At 45.4% G+C, this 17,454-nt stretch overlaps 1 protein-coding gene and 1 non-coding gene across 3 annotated transcripts in view; one reads left to right on the forward strand and one right to left on the reverse strand.

Moving 5' to 3' along the window:
• LOC126473156 (receptor-type tyrosine-protein phosphatase N2) overlaps positions 1 to 7,797 on the reverse strand; it is a 467,189-nt gene extending 459,392 nt beyond the window's left edge. For both annotated transcript variants that reach the window (XM_050100018.1, XM_050100017.1), the window contains exon 1: positions 7,658 to 7,797. In XM_050100018.1, the coding sequence (XP_049955975.1) occupies positions 7,658 to 7,739 (82 nt within the window). In that variant the 5' untranslated portion in view covers positions 7,740 to 7,797. The remainder of the gene's footprint in view (positions 1 to 7,657) is intronic.
• Positions 6,642 to 6,716, forward strand: Trnat-ugu (transfer RNA threonine (anticodon UGU)). Its single transcript has one exon. It is a non-coding gene; the product is annotated as a tRNA-Thr (tRNA).
• Positions 7,798 to 17,454: the final 9,657 nt, after the last annotated feature.

Below are 17,454 nucleotides of genomic sequence, written 5' to 3' on the forward strand. Positions count from 1 at the left end.
GAAATTTTCAGCAGTTTGCGGAAGAGCTGCACTTTTGTCACGATGAACGATTCTCTTTAGTCGTCATTGATCCCGTATTTGCAGCATCTTTTTCCGGGCACAGTGATATCGGAAATATGGTGTTGTGCCGGATTCCTGATATTCACAGCGCACTCGTGAAATGGTCGTACGGGAAAATTCCCACTTCATCACTACCTCGGACATGCTGTGTCCCATCAAATTCACTTAAATCTTGATAACCTGCCATTTTAGCAGCAGCAATTGATCCAACAATTGCGCCAGACATTTGTTGTCCCACATAAGAGTCGCCGACCATAGCGCCGCACCCTACCTGTTTACACATCTCTATATTTGAATACACATGCCAATGTCAAATTTTTATTTTTATTTATTTATTTATTTATTTATTTATTTTTTTTTTTTTTGCGCTTCACTGTATTTACGACCACCTTCATTACCGCAAGTTGTTCCGCCTAAAACTGAAGTCTTTCCGAACAGACCTCGGAAGGTCCAACGACACTGACAGGGCCCCGTCTCGATCTCAGCCCATAGGCATCACTGGATACAGATATGGAGGGGCATGTGGTCAACACACCGCTCTCCCGGCTGTTGTCATCTTTCGTGACTGGAGCCGCTACTTCTCAATCAAGCAGCTCCTCAATTGGCCTCTCAATGGCTGAGTGGACCCTCATTGCCAACAGTGCTCGGCAGACCCGGACGGTAACAATACATCAATCAGTACGCTACAGCCTCTCTTCCTAGAAGCGATAATTTGGTTTATTGTTTTTCTTGCAGGGAGGGGGCGAAAGATACAGGATGGTGGGGTCCATAACAACAAAAGGAACACATTTCTAATTTCTAATACAGCTGGTTGCGATGCAGACATTTTGTTACGCTTCCATATACCAGGTGATCAACAAGTCAGAGTAAATCTGAAAACTGAATAAATCACGGAATAATGTAGATAGAGAGGTACAAATTGACACAAATGCTTGGAATAACATGAGGTTTTATTAGAACCAAAAAATACAAAGTTCAAAAAATGTACGACAGATGGTCTGGGGACCTGGGAGGCCAAGCATGACGAAAGTGGCGGCTGAGCACACGATCATCACCAAACGCGCGCGCAAGAGATCTTTCAGGCGTCTAGCAATATGGGGTGGAGCACCATCCTGCATAAACATCATACGTTCCAGCAGGTGTCTATGAGCCAGGCTGGGGATGATGCGATTCTGTAACATATCGGCGTACCTCTCACCCGTCACGGTAGCAGTTACAAAACCAGAATCACGTATTTCCTCGAAGAAAAAAGGCCCAATTACGGTAGATGTGGTAAATCCAACCCATACCGTGACTTTCTCGTCGTGCAATGGAGTTTTCACGACAGTTCTAGGATTTTCGGTAGCCCAAATTCTGCAGTTGTGGGCGTTGACAGACCCTCGGAGCGTGAAATGAGCTTCGTCGGTCCACAACACTTTACTCAACCAATCGTCATCTTCCGCCATCTTTTGAAACGCCCACACCGCAAATGCCGTCCGCTTCGCTAAATCGCCAGGTAACAGTTCATGATGCTGATGGATTTTGTACGGATAGCATCGGAGGGTACGCCTACGTGCCAACCAAACAGTAGTGTATGGAATGCCGGTGCGACGTGCGACTGCACGAGCGCTGACTTCCCCGTGCATAGACGAACCCGCTACAGTCTCCATTTCTTTCTGATCTGTCTCAGCAGCATTACGCCTTGTGCTCGGTCGGCCACTACGGGGTCTATCGTCTAAACAGTCCGTGGCTTCGAACTTCGAAATCATTCTCGCCACAGCTGAATTTGTCAACGGACCTTTACCCATTCGAATCCCCTTCCTATGGCGATAGGATCGCAACGCTGAACTAGCACATTCCCCATTCTGATAATACAGCTTCACTAAAAGCGCCTTTTCGGGCAACGTCAACATGCTGCGACTGCTGGCGCATCTGATTTCTCTCTCATTAGAGCTCCTTTTATACACGATTGTCAAGCGCAGTCACTGACGTTTTGCTGTCCAGTGTGTGAACCTTGTTCTTTTTTTTTTTTTTTTTGGTTCTAATAAAACCCTATGTCATTCCAAGCATGTGTGTCAATTTTTACTTCTCTATCTACATTATTCCGTGGTTTATTATGTTTTCAAATTTATATTGACTTTTTGATCACCCGGTATTTTAACTTGCTGAAGACGAACCGAAAAAACACTAAAGATCAGAAAAAAGAAATATAAAATTTACAGTTTTTAAAGCTTCTTTTTTATTCGAGTCAGATCCAACATGGAGCTCAGATGTCATGTTTGTGGCTTGATTAGTAACACAGTTACAGGCGAAAAAAATTTTTTGTTGTGCGTTTGTACTGCAGGATTCGGCGAAGACGTTTCCAACGTTATTTTTGTCTCTTTAGAAGTTTTTGTGTTAGAAAGAGTCAAAGTAAAACTGTACTACCCGGAATCTTACACAATGCTTAGAATTCGTATGTGGTTGGACTAACGCTGTAAGTATGCAAAGGGCAGCCTTGGTGATTTCTCGAGCGAGTATCTAAAAAAAAAAAAGGTCTTATACACATTTCAGAAAAGACTTTTTTTTGTCTTCTTTATCGAGTTTCGAATAAGGTTTGAGGGCAGGATCCAGGAATAATTGTAACGGTTCGATGTATCCATCACGCTCACAGTCAATGAAGATCAATTAACGTGGGGCGTTCAGTGAGTAACGTAACACTTTTTTTTCTGGGCTAATTTTGGTTGAAAAGAAGAAATGCAGAATTTGTTGCGGGACATCGTGGATTAGTCCGTCTCCAGCCCCTACACTGTAGTGCCTATAGTGTCATGAATTTGCGATAGGTGGCAGCGCTATACACAGCCTTCAATTCAAAATGGCGTCTGTAACAGACGAACGTTCCAAGTAGAGAGCTGTCGTTGAGTTCCTTTCGGTGGAAAAGCAGAAGATGTTCACAGGCGTTGTAGAATGTCTACGCAGGCCTGGTAGTGAACAAAAGCACGACGAGTCGTTGGACGTCTCAGTTCTTCCTCAGCCATTCTACAGCCCGGATTTCGCATCTTCCGACTTCCATCTGTTTGGCCCAAGACTGCACTCTGCGGGAAGCAGTACGTGAATGATGGAATGTTATTGATGCAACAAGACGTTGGCTCCCACGTCGACCAGTAAAGTAGTACCATGAGGACATCCAGGCCCTCCCAGTTGGTGGCCTAAGGTCCTCGCATTAGATTGAGATCATGTTGAAAAACAGGGTTTTGTAGTCAAAAGAGTGAGGAATGATGTGGTATAATGGAATCCAACCTGCTTTACCAAAAACGTTTTGCGTTACTTATTGAACACCTCTTGCATAAATTATACATTTAGTAATAATTTGTTCACTGCTTACTCAATACGAAATGTGCAAGTAACTGTGACACGATGATTTTTTTATGCTGAATGTTCGATATAATTTTTGTTGATACTTTATTTCATGTGAATAGCGCTTAACTTATTAGATGGATGTATAAATAGGATGGTATTCTGCTAGTATTGATGAAAGAAAAGAAAAAATTCCATATTTTTACTGAGCGTTAATCTCTGAATAATATGAAAATGGAGAAGAAAAGAGATTCCAGCATCCCAAACGGCCACTCAAAATCTTTACCTTCCCTTATGATCGACTGGAAATTAATCGTTCTCAGGAAATCGGCGGCAACTGACAATCCTCTAAGTCAAATGGTTCAAATGGCTGTGAGCACTATGGGACTTACCTGCTGAGGTCATCAGTCCCCTAGAACTTAGAACTACTTAAACCTAACTAACCTAAGGACATCACACGATTCGAACCTGCGACCGTAGCGGTCGCGCGGTTCCAGACTGCAGCGCCTAGAACCGTTCGGCCACCTCGGCCGGCTGACAATCCTCTAAAATTGAGGTAATAACATAATGGTATTTAAATAAAAGTAATTACGTCAATTATATTACTGACTTAGATGATTCCTTGTCTTCGACCTTCTCGATTCTGGAATCACATAAACATACCGAGTACAGAAATGACGAGTTTTGTTTTTATGTGCAAGGTGTTTCACCGTCAGAACAGAAGTAAATCGTTTCTTCTTTCTCCAGTTTTTCACGATCGACAACGTTTTACGATCTCCGTCAGGAGACGGCTGCACACAAACCTCAATAGATCTGTCTTATCGACTGAGAGGACAGGAAAGCACAGAGACGTTACTATCGAGGATCTAGACAGGCTGCCTTACATCCGTAACAGGGATGGGAGCATCACGACATATGTCTCTGTAAGACAAAAACACAATTATGTTTGAAGTGTATCGGCAAATATTATTGATTTGATGGTGCATCCAGTAAACCACACATAATCAAGAGCAGGTATATCGCGAATACGTTGCTGCTGCGGTAGTCCATGTAATGCATTGTTGCACAAAGTGATTTTTTGTTGCACGTAAAAGTATCAGACGTGGATGCACGTTCGAAGCATTATCCACTTGGCGTCCTCTACGAGTCCTAGGAATTGGTCAGGTACATTTTCTAACATCCTGCGCTAGTACACTATTAAACGAAATGTCTTTCTCTGTGTGACGTCATGGTGTATAAACATACATAAAATGCCTTAACATGGTATCCAGAAAGTACTGGTCACAAAAATGAGTATACGACGCATTTTAGAGTGTCGCAAACAGCCGTCATTGATCTAGATAATATTGTATGGAGTGATGTGTAATTGTACGCGACTCAGTACGAAAGTAGCAGCGAGAAAACGTTAAAGATGCATGTCGAACGATATTATCTTGTAATGTTATGACAACAGTAAATTTGGGTGGAGCTCATAGATGACCTGAAGTAGTTTGTCTTGGTTTGGATCTTGCACTTTATTCCTTGTTGCTGGCTAAGTGAACACATGTGTTTGTGCCATTTTTTAATATACTACAATATTTCATATTCAGACGTTCTCTCGACATCATAATCCTCCTTTGTAAAAGGAAGTATGATTACCTGGGAGGTCGTTGTAAAATATGATTTTTTGATGTTCTGGCGTGCTCCAATCCCTTACCTGCAAATCACCGAAGTTGAGACGTAGTCGATTGTGTGCTAGACTTACCCAGCGATAAATCCAGCAACAACTAGTTACCATACATCCGAGAGAATGGCAACAAATTCTGCCCGCAGTGTAAAGTGGGAAGACTTCCCATAAGATTAAACTTTAAGATACTATAAGCTAATACACAGTAAATACAATACTACCTATGTCATAATATCGTTTACTAAATGATACCAATTTTGGAGGATTAATCCTCGGTCTTCGTGCATCTGAATTACGGAATGAGTTAACAGCATCCACGTATAAATGCCTAAAGAAGGAGTCTTAATCCTGCGAATATGATGGCGTTTAATGAAAGACATAGTGGCGGAGGGCTATTGTATTTCTTATAGCTAAGACAGTACCACAGTGAGTTCGTACCACTCTTAGTTACGCGAGTGGCATCTTTCGACTAGAACAGCAATCAGGTATCATAGATTTTTACAATATGTTTTAAGTGCAGAAGACAGAGGTCAGTGAAGGGAATCTCGTCGAGTAACAGACTGCATACAAAGCGCAAGCGTTTCATGTAGAGTGCTGCTCCATGTCTTAAGTCGAATTTACTGCACCTGTAACGTTACCTCACGAGTGCCACATCGTGCTGTGAGAATTTATTTCCACATTAGAGTTTTTCGGGGTTGACACAAGTTTTGGATGTGATGTGTGCGTGTTTGTTGTTCTGTCAGTTTCCTTACAATTGTCTTTTTATGTTGATACGGTGTTGTGGCTCCTCCGTCAAGCAGAATTTCACAGACAATTACAACGTGCGTGGACGGGGTCCAAATCCAGTATCTCAGCCACAGTGTCACATCGTGGAGCGTAACAGATCTACCCGATTATGGAATTACCACCAACAGTACCATATGCCCTCACTTTATGAGGCACTGTGTAGAAGTTTGTAACTGTTTCCAAACGCCTTTCGCTTGACACAGTTTATCCAAGAAGAAATACATTTCCCCATAGGCCATGGCCGTAAATGACTGACAATTACAATCAAATGAACATCCTTAGCTGCTTACAGGCGTTGACATACGACAACGGGGACAGATGAAAATGTGTGCCCCGACCGGGACTCGAACCCGGGATCTCCTTCTTACATGGCAGACGCTCTATCCACCTGAGCCACCGAGGACACAGAGGATAGCGCGACTGCAGGGATTTATCTCTGGCACGCCTCCCGCGAAACCCACATTCTCAACGTATTGTCCCGCACTACATTCGTAGTGCCCCCGCCCATTATACTCATTACTCGCCGCGCGTTGCCGATTCCCGTAAGAGTTCGGGCACTGTTTGTGCATTCGCACAGAAGAAGAAGATGGTCTAGTGGCCGGTGAGCCATAACTATGTGTATACTAAGATGGTATCTGTTCTTTCGGACATGAACAAACAGTGCCCGAACTCTTACGGGAATCGGCAACGCGCCGCGAGTAATGAGTATAAGGGGCGGAGGCACTACGAATGTAGTGCGGGACAATACGTTGAGAATTTGGGTTTCGTGGGAGGCGTGCCAGAGATAAAACCCTGCAGTCGCGCTATCCTCTATGCCCTCGGTGGCTCAGATGGATAGAGCATCTGCCATGTAAGCAGGAGATCCCGGGTTCGAGTCCCGGCCGGGGCACACATTTTCATCTGTCCCCATTGACGTATGTCAACGCCTGTAAGCAGATAAGGGTGTTCTTTGATTGTAATTTCATTCTAACGAGCTGCATGGTCACCGGTGGTATCTGTTCTTTCAGACATGCCCAAAAGAACAGATACCATCTTAGTATATATATAATGACTAACAAAATTAATAAATTTCAAAGCTATCCGCAGGATTTCATGGTGTGACCTTAATGCGGATGAGGTGACGCTGTGGTTGAGACACTCAAATCGCTTTCCGAAGGAACATGGTTTGAATCCCGTCCTGATACGTTGCATCTGTGTGCGAAATTCTGACTGATGTACGAGGTACAATATCTGGACTATATAAAAAGACGACTGGGAAGGAAGAAACCGCAGAACAGCAAACGCGCGCTCACGCACGCGCGCGCGCACACACACACACACACACACACACACACACACACACACACAGAAAGAGAGAGGGAGAAAATCATATCTGAAAACACTGGAACACTGGAAAAAGAGAGTAAAGATATATGATTGCTGCAAAAGCTGTATTCTTGAAGGAATTTTAGTTTACGTAGGACAACTGGACTTGTTTTTTGTTTATTGTTCAGCAACCGATTCCAGTCTACAGTCCTTGGGCGACATAAACATGAACAGCTGAGCTTATAGACCGCAATCGGTTGTCTAATAACAAAAAAGAAAAATGTTCAGCTGTTGAACAGACAATGAAATTCTTCAAGTTACTCAAGTATCTTACAGCAGTCAACGACGGCTTACACATAATGCTGCTTTAGTAATGAAATTGTTACGAAAACAGGCTCTGAACGAAGCAGAGGCGAAACAGATGTTAGCGAACGAGCGTGCTGGCACGAGCTGCGTGCTGCCCCGTGCGTTATCGAGCGGCGAGCGTGCCGGGCGGCGGCGTGGTGGCGGGCCGCCGGTACTCACCGATGAAGCCGCGGGCCTCGCAGGTGGCCGCGAACAGCGCGAGCACGGCCAAGAGCGCGAGGGCGCGCCGCTGAGCCGCCATGGTGTGGCTGCCGCCGGCGTGCTGAGCAGGACTCAGCGCCCCGCGGCCGGCCGGCGCGCACCGCCACGCTGTGGCGGCGGCTGCAGCCCCGCGCGCCGTCTGCGCCGACGCCGACGCTGCCAACAGGTACCCCGAGCGCCCTCCGCCGGCGTGGGCGGCACTCCGGCCCCCGGACGGCCCGCACCGATCGATACTGGCCGAGCTACCTGCCCGCGGAGGCGCGCGCGCACGTCGACAGAGACGGTCGGACGCGGTGGGCGGCTGCGGGATCGAGACGGAGCGAGAGTGCGCGGGCGACGCTGCCGGGGCGCGCGCCCTTTGTTAAAGCCCGGGGACGACGCCCACGCGACGCTCCGGCGCGCTTGCGCAGTGGCTCGCTCGGCCCTTCGCGCAGGGCGGCGGTAGTACGGAGAACGACGGCCGGTCGGGCGCACGGCAGAGCGCGCGGCAGGCGCTCGCTGCCCGTTATCGCTCCCCTCCCCTCCCCCCCCCCCCCCCCACCCGGCAACCCGGCCGCAGCTGGAGGCAACATGGCGGCCGCCTGACGTCACCGCGCCCCCCGGCCGCGTCCTCCCCATGACCTATTGCAATAACGATTGTGCCACCCCCCCGCAGCCGCCGCCGTCGCCCACTGTAACGGTGCTAGTGGCGCTATTGATCGCGCGAACACTTGTTGAGCTCCCTGTCGGCCGCCACCGTCGAATGGGACCTCGCCTCCCTGGACGCCGGCGCTGAGGAATGAATCTCTCTCTGTCTGCCCCACCACGAGTTTTCGTCTTATTTTCTCCGTGGCGCAGCAAACACTCGCCAGAATACACGCCTCGTCTACCACCAACCGCATCCCGTTTGCGTGCAACGGCAGCCCTACATGAAACACTACTTGCAGAGTCTTGCACGGCGCCAGAACACTTGTTGAGCGACCATCTGTAGTCTGCTTTCCATTAACAAACGACAATATCTCGCTGAGTTGATTAGTAATTTTTTAACGCCCACTGTAGTTCATGCAGCGAAAGAAGGGCGTGCCAATTGATAGCCCTCTTGTCAGCTTCCATTGTGCTACAGCATCAGCGAGGCGATGCCCTGCAGATGATTGTATGTGGCAGACCTGTGAACAACCGGGCCAACTTTGCTGTACCCGTTTCGGTTGCTTCGCTGTGGTCGAGCGGTTCTACGCGCTTCAGTTCGGAACCGCGCTGCTGCCGCGGTTGCAGGTTCGAATCCTGACTCGGGCATGGATGTGTGTGATGTCCTTAGGTTAGTTAGGATTTAAGTCCCATAGTGCTCAGAGCCATTTTTTCGTTACGGTTGTTTGTTCGCTGTGCAGACCGTACCCACAGCAGCAGCACAAGGCGGGTATGCGCACCTTATGAGCATCTCTTCAACGCTGGTACCCAGTCTGAATAGAATCAGGTGACAAAACTCATGGGATAGCGATATGCACATACACACATAGCGGTAGTATCGCTTACACAAGGGCAGTGCATTAGCGGAGCTGTCATTTGTACTCAGGTGATTCACGTGAAAAGGCTTTCGAAGTGATTATGGCAGCATGACGGAAATTAACAGATGAAATGAATTCGCAATTGCGAATAAGGACTACCATCAGCTGTACAATGGAATGACGACAGTGAAAATTTGTGCCGAACCGGGACTCGAACGCGCGAGCTGTCGCCTTACCATTTGGCTATCCGTGCAGGACTCACAGCCGGATCCAAACTTCCATATGTCGTCAACCACGCGTCTACATGCATGCATGCATGTCCAAAGGAACTTCGCATCGTAATCAGAATAACACGGCCACTGCATTATCGTATGCCGGCCGGAGTGGCCGAGCGGTTCTAGGCGCTACACTCTGAAACCGCGCGACCGCTACTGTCGCAGGTTCGAATCCTGCCTCGGGCATGGATATGTGTGATGTCCTTAGGTTAGTTACGTTTAAGTAGTTCTAGGGGACCGATGACCTCAGAAGTTATGTCCCATAGTGCTCAGAGCCATTTTTTTGCAATATCGCATCTAAATTAACACACGCTGAACGCGGAATGCTAGTCGGAACTAGACAAATAGGACATTTCATTTCGGAAAATCGTTAGAGAAATCAGTATTCCCAGATCCACTGTGTCAAGAATTTCCGAGAATACGAAATTTTAGGCATTACCTCTTACCACAGACAATGCAGTGGCCGACAGCCTTCACTTAACGACCGAGAGCAACAGCTTTTTCCTAGTCAGTGCTAAGAGACAAGCAACACTGCGTGACATAACCGCAGATATCTGCGTATCCGTTAGGTCAGTGCAGTGAAATTTGGCTTTAATGGGCTACGGCTGCAGGTGGCCGAAGTGTGTGCCTTACCTAGCACCACGACATCGACTGCAGCGTCTCTCCTGGGCTCTTGACCGTATCGGTTGGACCCTAGACGACTGGGACTGGAAAACCGTGGCCTGGTCAGGTGAGTCCCGATTCCAGATGGTAAAAGCTGATGGTTGGGTTCGAGTGTGTCGCAGACCCCACGAAGCCATGGAACCAAGCTGTCAACAAGGCACTGTGCAAACTGGTAGTGGTTCCATAATGGTGTGGGTTGTGTATGCGTGGAATGGGGTGCGTCCTCTGGTCCAACTGAACCGATCATTGACTGGAATTGGTTATGTTCGGCTACTTGGAGACCATATGCGGCTATTCCATTTATGGACTTCATGTTACCAAACAACGATGGAACTTTTACGGATGACAATGCGCCGTGCCACTGGGCCACAATTGCTCGTCATTGGTTTGAAGAACATTTTGGACAGTTCGGCCGAATGGTCTGGTCCTCCAGATCGCCTGACATGAATTTCATTGAACATTTGTGGCACTTAATCGAGAGAACAGTTCATGCACAAAGCCCTGCACTGGTAACTTAACTATGGACGGGTATAGAGGGAGCTTGGCTCAATATTTCTGCAGGAAACATCCTACTTGTTGGGTCCATGCCATGTCGAGTTGCTGCTCTACCCGACACGATATATCCTATACAGCTCAATGTATTTCTAATGGCAGAAATTTTCATCCCCAGAACGCCTGCCTCCTACACAGTGTCGTCGAGTAAATATCTCTATCTCACCACGAGCTTATTTTCCCACGCTTCGCAAATAGCAAAACATGCGCCTCTTCTACCATAAAACTTTTTTCTGTTTGTATCAGACAACAGTACTACAAGAAATATTACTCGAGACTCTTGCACTACACCTGAACGCTACTTGTGCTACCCATAGTTTTATTAACACTCCTCTCCATCAACAAATGACACGATACCAACTCATCCATTTCCCATACCTTCTTCCCTTCATGTAGCGCCTTCTGATACTCTAATCAGAAAACCCAGATCCTTAAAATGCTAACCACATATCACTAGCCCACGAACTCAAAGCGCCACTACATTTATATTCCATCTTCCGTGCAACTCTACGCCTTGTACATCCTCCCCCTTCGGAACTACAACAGACTCCCACTACCTAACGATGAAGTTTTTCCTGAGGTGTATCCTTTCTTCCATCTCACGTATGCTTTCATTTCTTACCTCCTTGATCTTCCTCCTTCCATAACAGTTAGTTGCTTGCTGCACTTTGATAGGGCGGCAATGAAGCACGCAAACACAGTCACTTTCATGCACCATAAGTAAAATATTATCCATACCACAGCAGCAACATCATTATTATTACTGCTTGTGTATGTCTACAAAAACACACTTTAATTTTCATGTGTCCTACATTTCTTAATAATGTTTGTTAAACATGTTGTACTATAGGTCCCAAGTGGGAGAATACAACTGGATTAATAGTATTCAGAATATTACAGTGGCGAAAATTCAAAATTAAAATAATTGTCTGTCACAACAATTCATCATTAGACAGTTTACTATGAATGGCTTGTTTTACTCGTTTGAAAGAATATTCCATCACTGATTACAGTCAGGCAATACCTATGTTCCTTCGCAACCACTCAGAAAATGTTATATACAATGGATACTATGATGATAAGCAAAATAAACCACATTAGGATTTGACTGCTCAGACCCGTGGTCTAGGGGTAGCGTCTTTGATTCATAATCAAAACGTCTTCGGTCCCGGGTTAGATCCCCGCCATTGCCTAAATTTTGATAAATAATTGGCGGCCGAAGACTTCCGGCATAAGAAGTCAGCCTCATTCTGCCAACGGCCTTGTCAAAGAGGGCGGAGGAGCGGATAGAGGTTCAACGCACACTCTTGTCCTAGGGGTGGGAAATTGCCCCTAAAGGCGGAAGAATCAGCAATGATCAACGACATGAGGATGCAGAAGGCAATGGACACCACTGCATTAAAGACACGTAACGTGTATCCAAAGGACATGTGGCCTGTAATTGAAGAAGTGTCATGATGATCTCTCCATTGGCAAAAGATTCCGGAATAGTCCCCCATTCGGATCTCCGGGAGGGGACTGCCAAGGGGGAGGTTACCATGAGAAAAAGATTGAATAATCAACGAAAGGATAACGTTCTACGAGTCGGGGCGTGGAATGTCAGAAGCTTGAACGTGGCAGGGAAACTAGAAAATCTGAAAAGGGAAATGCAAAGGCTCAATCTAGATATAGTAGGGGTCAGTGAAGTGAAGTGGAAGGAAGACAAGGATTTCTGGTCAGATGAGTATCGGGTAATATCAACAGCAGCAGAAAATGGTATAACAGGTGTAAGATTCGTTATGAATAGAAAGGTAGGGCAGACGGTGCGTTACTGTGAACAGTTCAGTGACCGGGTTGTTCTAATCACAATCGACAGCAGACCAACACCGACAACGATAGTTCAGGTATACATGCCGACGTCGCAAGCTGAAGATGAACAGATAGAGAAAGTGTATGAGGATATTGAAAGGTAATGCAGTATGTAAAGGGGGACTGGAATGCAGTTGTAGGGGAAGGAGTAGAAGAAAAGGTTACAGGAGAATATGGGCTTGGGACAAGGAATGAAAGAGGAGAAAGACTAATTGAGTTGTGTAACAAGTTTCAGCTAGTAATAGCGAATACCCTGTTCAAGAATCACAAGAGGAGGAGGTGACTTGGAAAAGGCCGGGAGATACGGGAAGATTTCAATTAGATTACATCATGGTCAGACAGAGATTCCGAAATCAGACACTGGATTGTAAGGCGTACCCAGGAGCAGATATAGACTCAGATCACAATATAGTAGTGATGAAGAGTAGGCTGAAGTTCAAGACATTAGTCAGGAAGAATCAATACGCAAAGAAGTGGGATACGGAAGTACTAAGGAATGACGAGATACGTTTGAAGTTCTCTAACGCTACAGATACAGCAATAAGGAATAGCGCAGTAGGCAGTACAGTTGAAGAGGAATGGACATCTCTAAAAAGGGTTCAAAATGGTTCAAATGGCTCTGAGCACTATTCGACTTAACTTCTGTGGTCATCAGTCGCCTAGAACTTAGAACTAATTAAACCTAACTAACCTAAGGACGTCACACACATCCATGCCCGAGGCAGGATTCGAACCTGCGCCCGTAGCAGTCGCGCGGTTCCGGACTGCGCGCCTAGAACCGCTAGACCACCGCGGGCGGCCTCTAAAAAAGGGCCATCACAGAAGTTGGGAAGGAAAACATAGGTACAAAGAAGGTAGCTGCGAAGAAGCCATGGGTAACAGAAGAAATACTTCAGTTGATTGATGAAAGGAGGAAGTACAAACATGTTCCGGGAAAATCAGGAATACAGAAATACAAGTCGCTGAGGAATGAAATAAATAGGAAGTGCAGGGAAGCTAAGACGACGTGGCTGCAGGAAAAATGTGAAGACTTCGAAAAAGATGTGATTGTCGGAAGGACAGACTCAGCATACAGGAAAGTCAAAACAACCTTTGGTGACATTAAAAGCAACGGTGGTAACATTAAGAGTGCAACGGGAATTCCACTGTTAAATGCAGAGGAGAGAGCAGATAGGTGGAAAGAATACATTGAAAGCCTCTATGAGGGTGAAGATTGGTCTGATGTGATAGAAGAAGAAACAGGAGTCGATTTAGAATAGATAGGGGATCCAGTATTAGTATCGGAATTTAAAAGAGCTTTGGAGGACTTACGGTCAAATAAGGCAGAAGGGATAGATAACATTCCATCAGAATTTCTAAAATCATTGGGGGAAGTGGCAACAAAACGACTATTCACGTTGGTGTGTAGAATATATGAGTCTGGCGATATACCATCTGACTTTCGGAAAAGCATCATCCACACAATTCCGAAGACGGCAAGAGCTGACAAGTGCGAGAATTATCGCACAATCAGCTTAACAGCTCATGCATCGAAGTTGCTTACAAGAATAATATACAGAAGAATGGAAAAAAAAATTGAGAATGCGCTAGGTGACGATCAGTTTGGCTTTAGGAAAAGTAAAGGGACGAGAGAGGCAATTCCGACGTTACGGCTAATAATGGAAGCAAGGCTAAAGAAAAATCAAGACACTTTCATAGGATTTGTCGACCTGGAAAAAGCGTTCGACAATATAAAATGGTGCAAGCTGTTCGAGATTCTGAAAAAAGTAGGGGTAAGCTATAAGGAGAGACGGGACATATACAATATGTACAACAACCAAGAGGGAATAGTAAGAGTGGACGATCAAGAACGAAGTGCTCGTATTAAGAAGGGTGTAAGACAAGGCTGTAACCTTTCGCCCCTACTCTTCAATCTGTACATCGAGGAAGCAGTGATGGAAATAAAAGAAAGGTTCAGGAGTGGAATAAAAATACAAGGTGAAAGGATATCAATGATACGATTCGCTGATGACATTGCTATCGTGAGTGAAAGTGAAGAAGAATTAAATGATCTGCTGAACGGAATGAACAGTCTAATGAGTACACAGTATGGTTTGAGAGTAAATCGGAGAAAGACGAAGGTAATGAGAAGTAGTAGAAATGAGAACAGCGAGAAACTTAACAACAGGATTGGTGGTCACGAAGTCAATGAAGTTAAGGAATTCTGCTACCTAGGCAGTAAAATAACCAGTGACGGACGGAGCAAGGAGGACATCGGACATCAAAAGCAGACTCGCTATGGCAAAAAAGGCATTTCTGGCCAAGAGAAGTCTACTAATATCAAATATCGGCCTTAATTTGAGGAAGAAATGTCTGAGGATGTACGTCTGGAGTACAGCATTGTATGGTAGTGAAACATGGAGTGTGGGAAAACCGGAACAGAAGAGAATCGAAGCATTCGAGATGTGGTGCTATAGACGAATGTTGAAAATTAGGTGGACTGATGAGGTAAGGAATGAGGAGGTTCTACGCAGAATCAGAGAGGAAAGGAATATGTGTAAAACACTGATAAGGAGGAGGGACAGGATGATAGGACATCTGCTAAGACATGAGGGAATGACTTCCATGGTACTAGAGGGAGCTGTAGAGGGCAAAAACTGTAGAGGAAGACAGAGATTGGAATACGTGAAGCAAATAATTGAGGACGTAGGTTGCAAGTGCTACTCTGAGATGAAGAGGTTAGCACAGGAAAGGGATTTGTGGCGGGCCGCATCAAACCAGTCAGTATACTGATGAAAAAAAAAAAAGGATTTGACTAAGCAAAATGATGCAATCCGTAGACCCACTAAGCCCTCGTATGTGTGACAGTAAAATTCCTTCTACCCACATAATTAAAATAGTTCATATCTTAACTAGAATGAAAAATGTTCATATAGTAGCACAAAAAAGGCTCATATGTCCAGGGCAGAGATAGAGATGTAAAATAAGGAAACTCGTTTTCGACTTGTCTGGCAGCTTCAAGCACAGATAAATTAAAACATCTTGTAATATGCGTGCTTTTTTCACTTGTTATCTAATGTAATGTCATGTAATGTAATGTTTTATGTCAAGTAAAGTAATACGATGCATGATTCCAACTCATATAACGTGGCATATGCCATCACGTCATCCAACATGGCATTTGTCGTGTCGTCCAATATGACTCAATGTTTCATTATAAGTTTAAGACGCATATACTCCCACTCTGGGCTACTTCTTATTATAGGTGCACCCCAGTTCTCGGATATGCCCTATTGTACATTCGTCCCACTCTCTAGAAGCACATAAATTTGTGTCTATTTTTTCTTTCAGCCCTCATCATATGTGTAATTAGTGGGTGGATTTGGGGGGGGGGGGGGGAGAGAGAAATGGTCCCCTGGGGAAATAAATCAACCCCCCACCCCCACCCACCCAGAATCTAAAAAAAAATGTTTTAGCATCTTCCAGGAACAAATCGAGCCACAGAAATTTTATTCTCCCAGAAAAACGTTTTTAGCTATTGCGTATATGCTCTTCATCCATACGATATTATTTATACATGGTGATTCTTATTAACATTTAAAAACCCTCGAACCGACGTAGATGACGCTGAGACAAGTCATTTCATGCAAGACATATGGGGTCGCAAATTTCGGGAAGTACCTCAAAAATGGGTGACAAACGTTGAACGTGTGACGTCACCAGATGATGTACCTCGCCACTTGAGCAGTGGTTTGACGTGAGTGTGAGGGGATGATTAAGCGATGCCTTACTTGCATTCGAGCAAGCGTATAAATTTCGAACACCTTTTGTAAATGTGATCTGTTGTATGCGTAGGAGCTACAAAAATATCGTCCTCACTACAGACATTATTTAGTAAAGAAGACGTAGTCGTTTACTGGTAACGACGCAGTTCGGAAGCGTATTTACTTCTGGCGCAATACGGTAGATGTTTGTTGTTCTGCACTTTGTTATAAACCAGTGGGGACTGCAAGACCGGTAAAGAAAACAATAAAACATAATGTAAGCACATAGTTGTTTAACACAATGAAAAATGTACTGCCTACCAGATGCAAGACTCGACATCTGAGATCCACTTGGTAAAGGCGTGCAAGTGGGACCAGAATCAAACCGACATGAATACTTGACTTGTTTTGGGACGATCAGGTGCGACAGACCTATAGGTTCAACCGCTGCTTGTGCGACGAGTATGGCATCGACGACGTCCGATGTTCAACATTTGTCATCCACTTTTGAGGTGTTTCTCGACGTTTGCGACCCCATGTGCCTTATATTAAATCTCTTGTCTTAGCGTCATCTAAATTGCTTCGGAGGTTTTTAAACCTTAGTAAGAATCACTCTACATTGTTTACTATGGCTGGCGAATCTTCTGGATTTTGGGCATAGGATCAGGGACTTTAGCCTGTAAATTGAAAGATGCAGCCAAGAGAGCTCACTGCGTCGGAGAAGTAGGGCTAACTCGTAAAAAAGCAGGAGTATATCAATATATTTCGATTTAAATGTGAAAAATGGTTCAAATGGCTCTGAGCACTATGCGACTTAACTTCTCAGGTCATCAGTCGCCTAGAACTTAGAACTAATTAAACCTAACTAACCTAAGGACATCACACACATCCATGCCCGATGCAGGATTCGAACCTGCGACCGTAGCGGTCGCTCCGCTCCAGACTGTAGCGCCTAGAACCGCACGGCCACTCCGGCCGGCTTTTAAATGTGAAGCTACCAGATTAGTCGAAAAGCTAGTTCCCTTCTTTTACGTCCCTAACTCTGCCCAGGACATATTAGCTATTTTGTGCTATGATAGCAGCATTTTTCATTCCGTTCCCAACTTTCACTCTATCATGATTCTGACTATAGACCGCCGTTACTTGGCAACCGATATAGATTTGTGTTGACTCGGGCGGCGACTCATCCGATA

The sequence above is a fragment of the Schistocerca serialis genome, chromosome 4, assembly GCF_023864345.2.
Source record: "Schistocerca serialis cubense isolate TAMUIC-IGC-003099 chromosome 4, iqSchSeri2.2, whole genome shotgun sequence".
NCBI lineage: Eukaryota > Metazoa > Arthropoda > Insecta > Orthoptera > Acrididae > Schistocerca > Schistocerca serialis.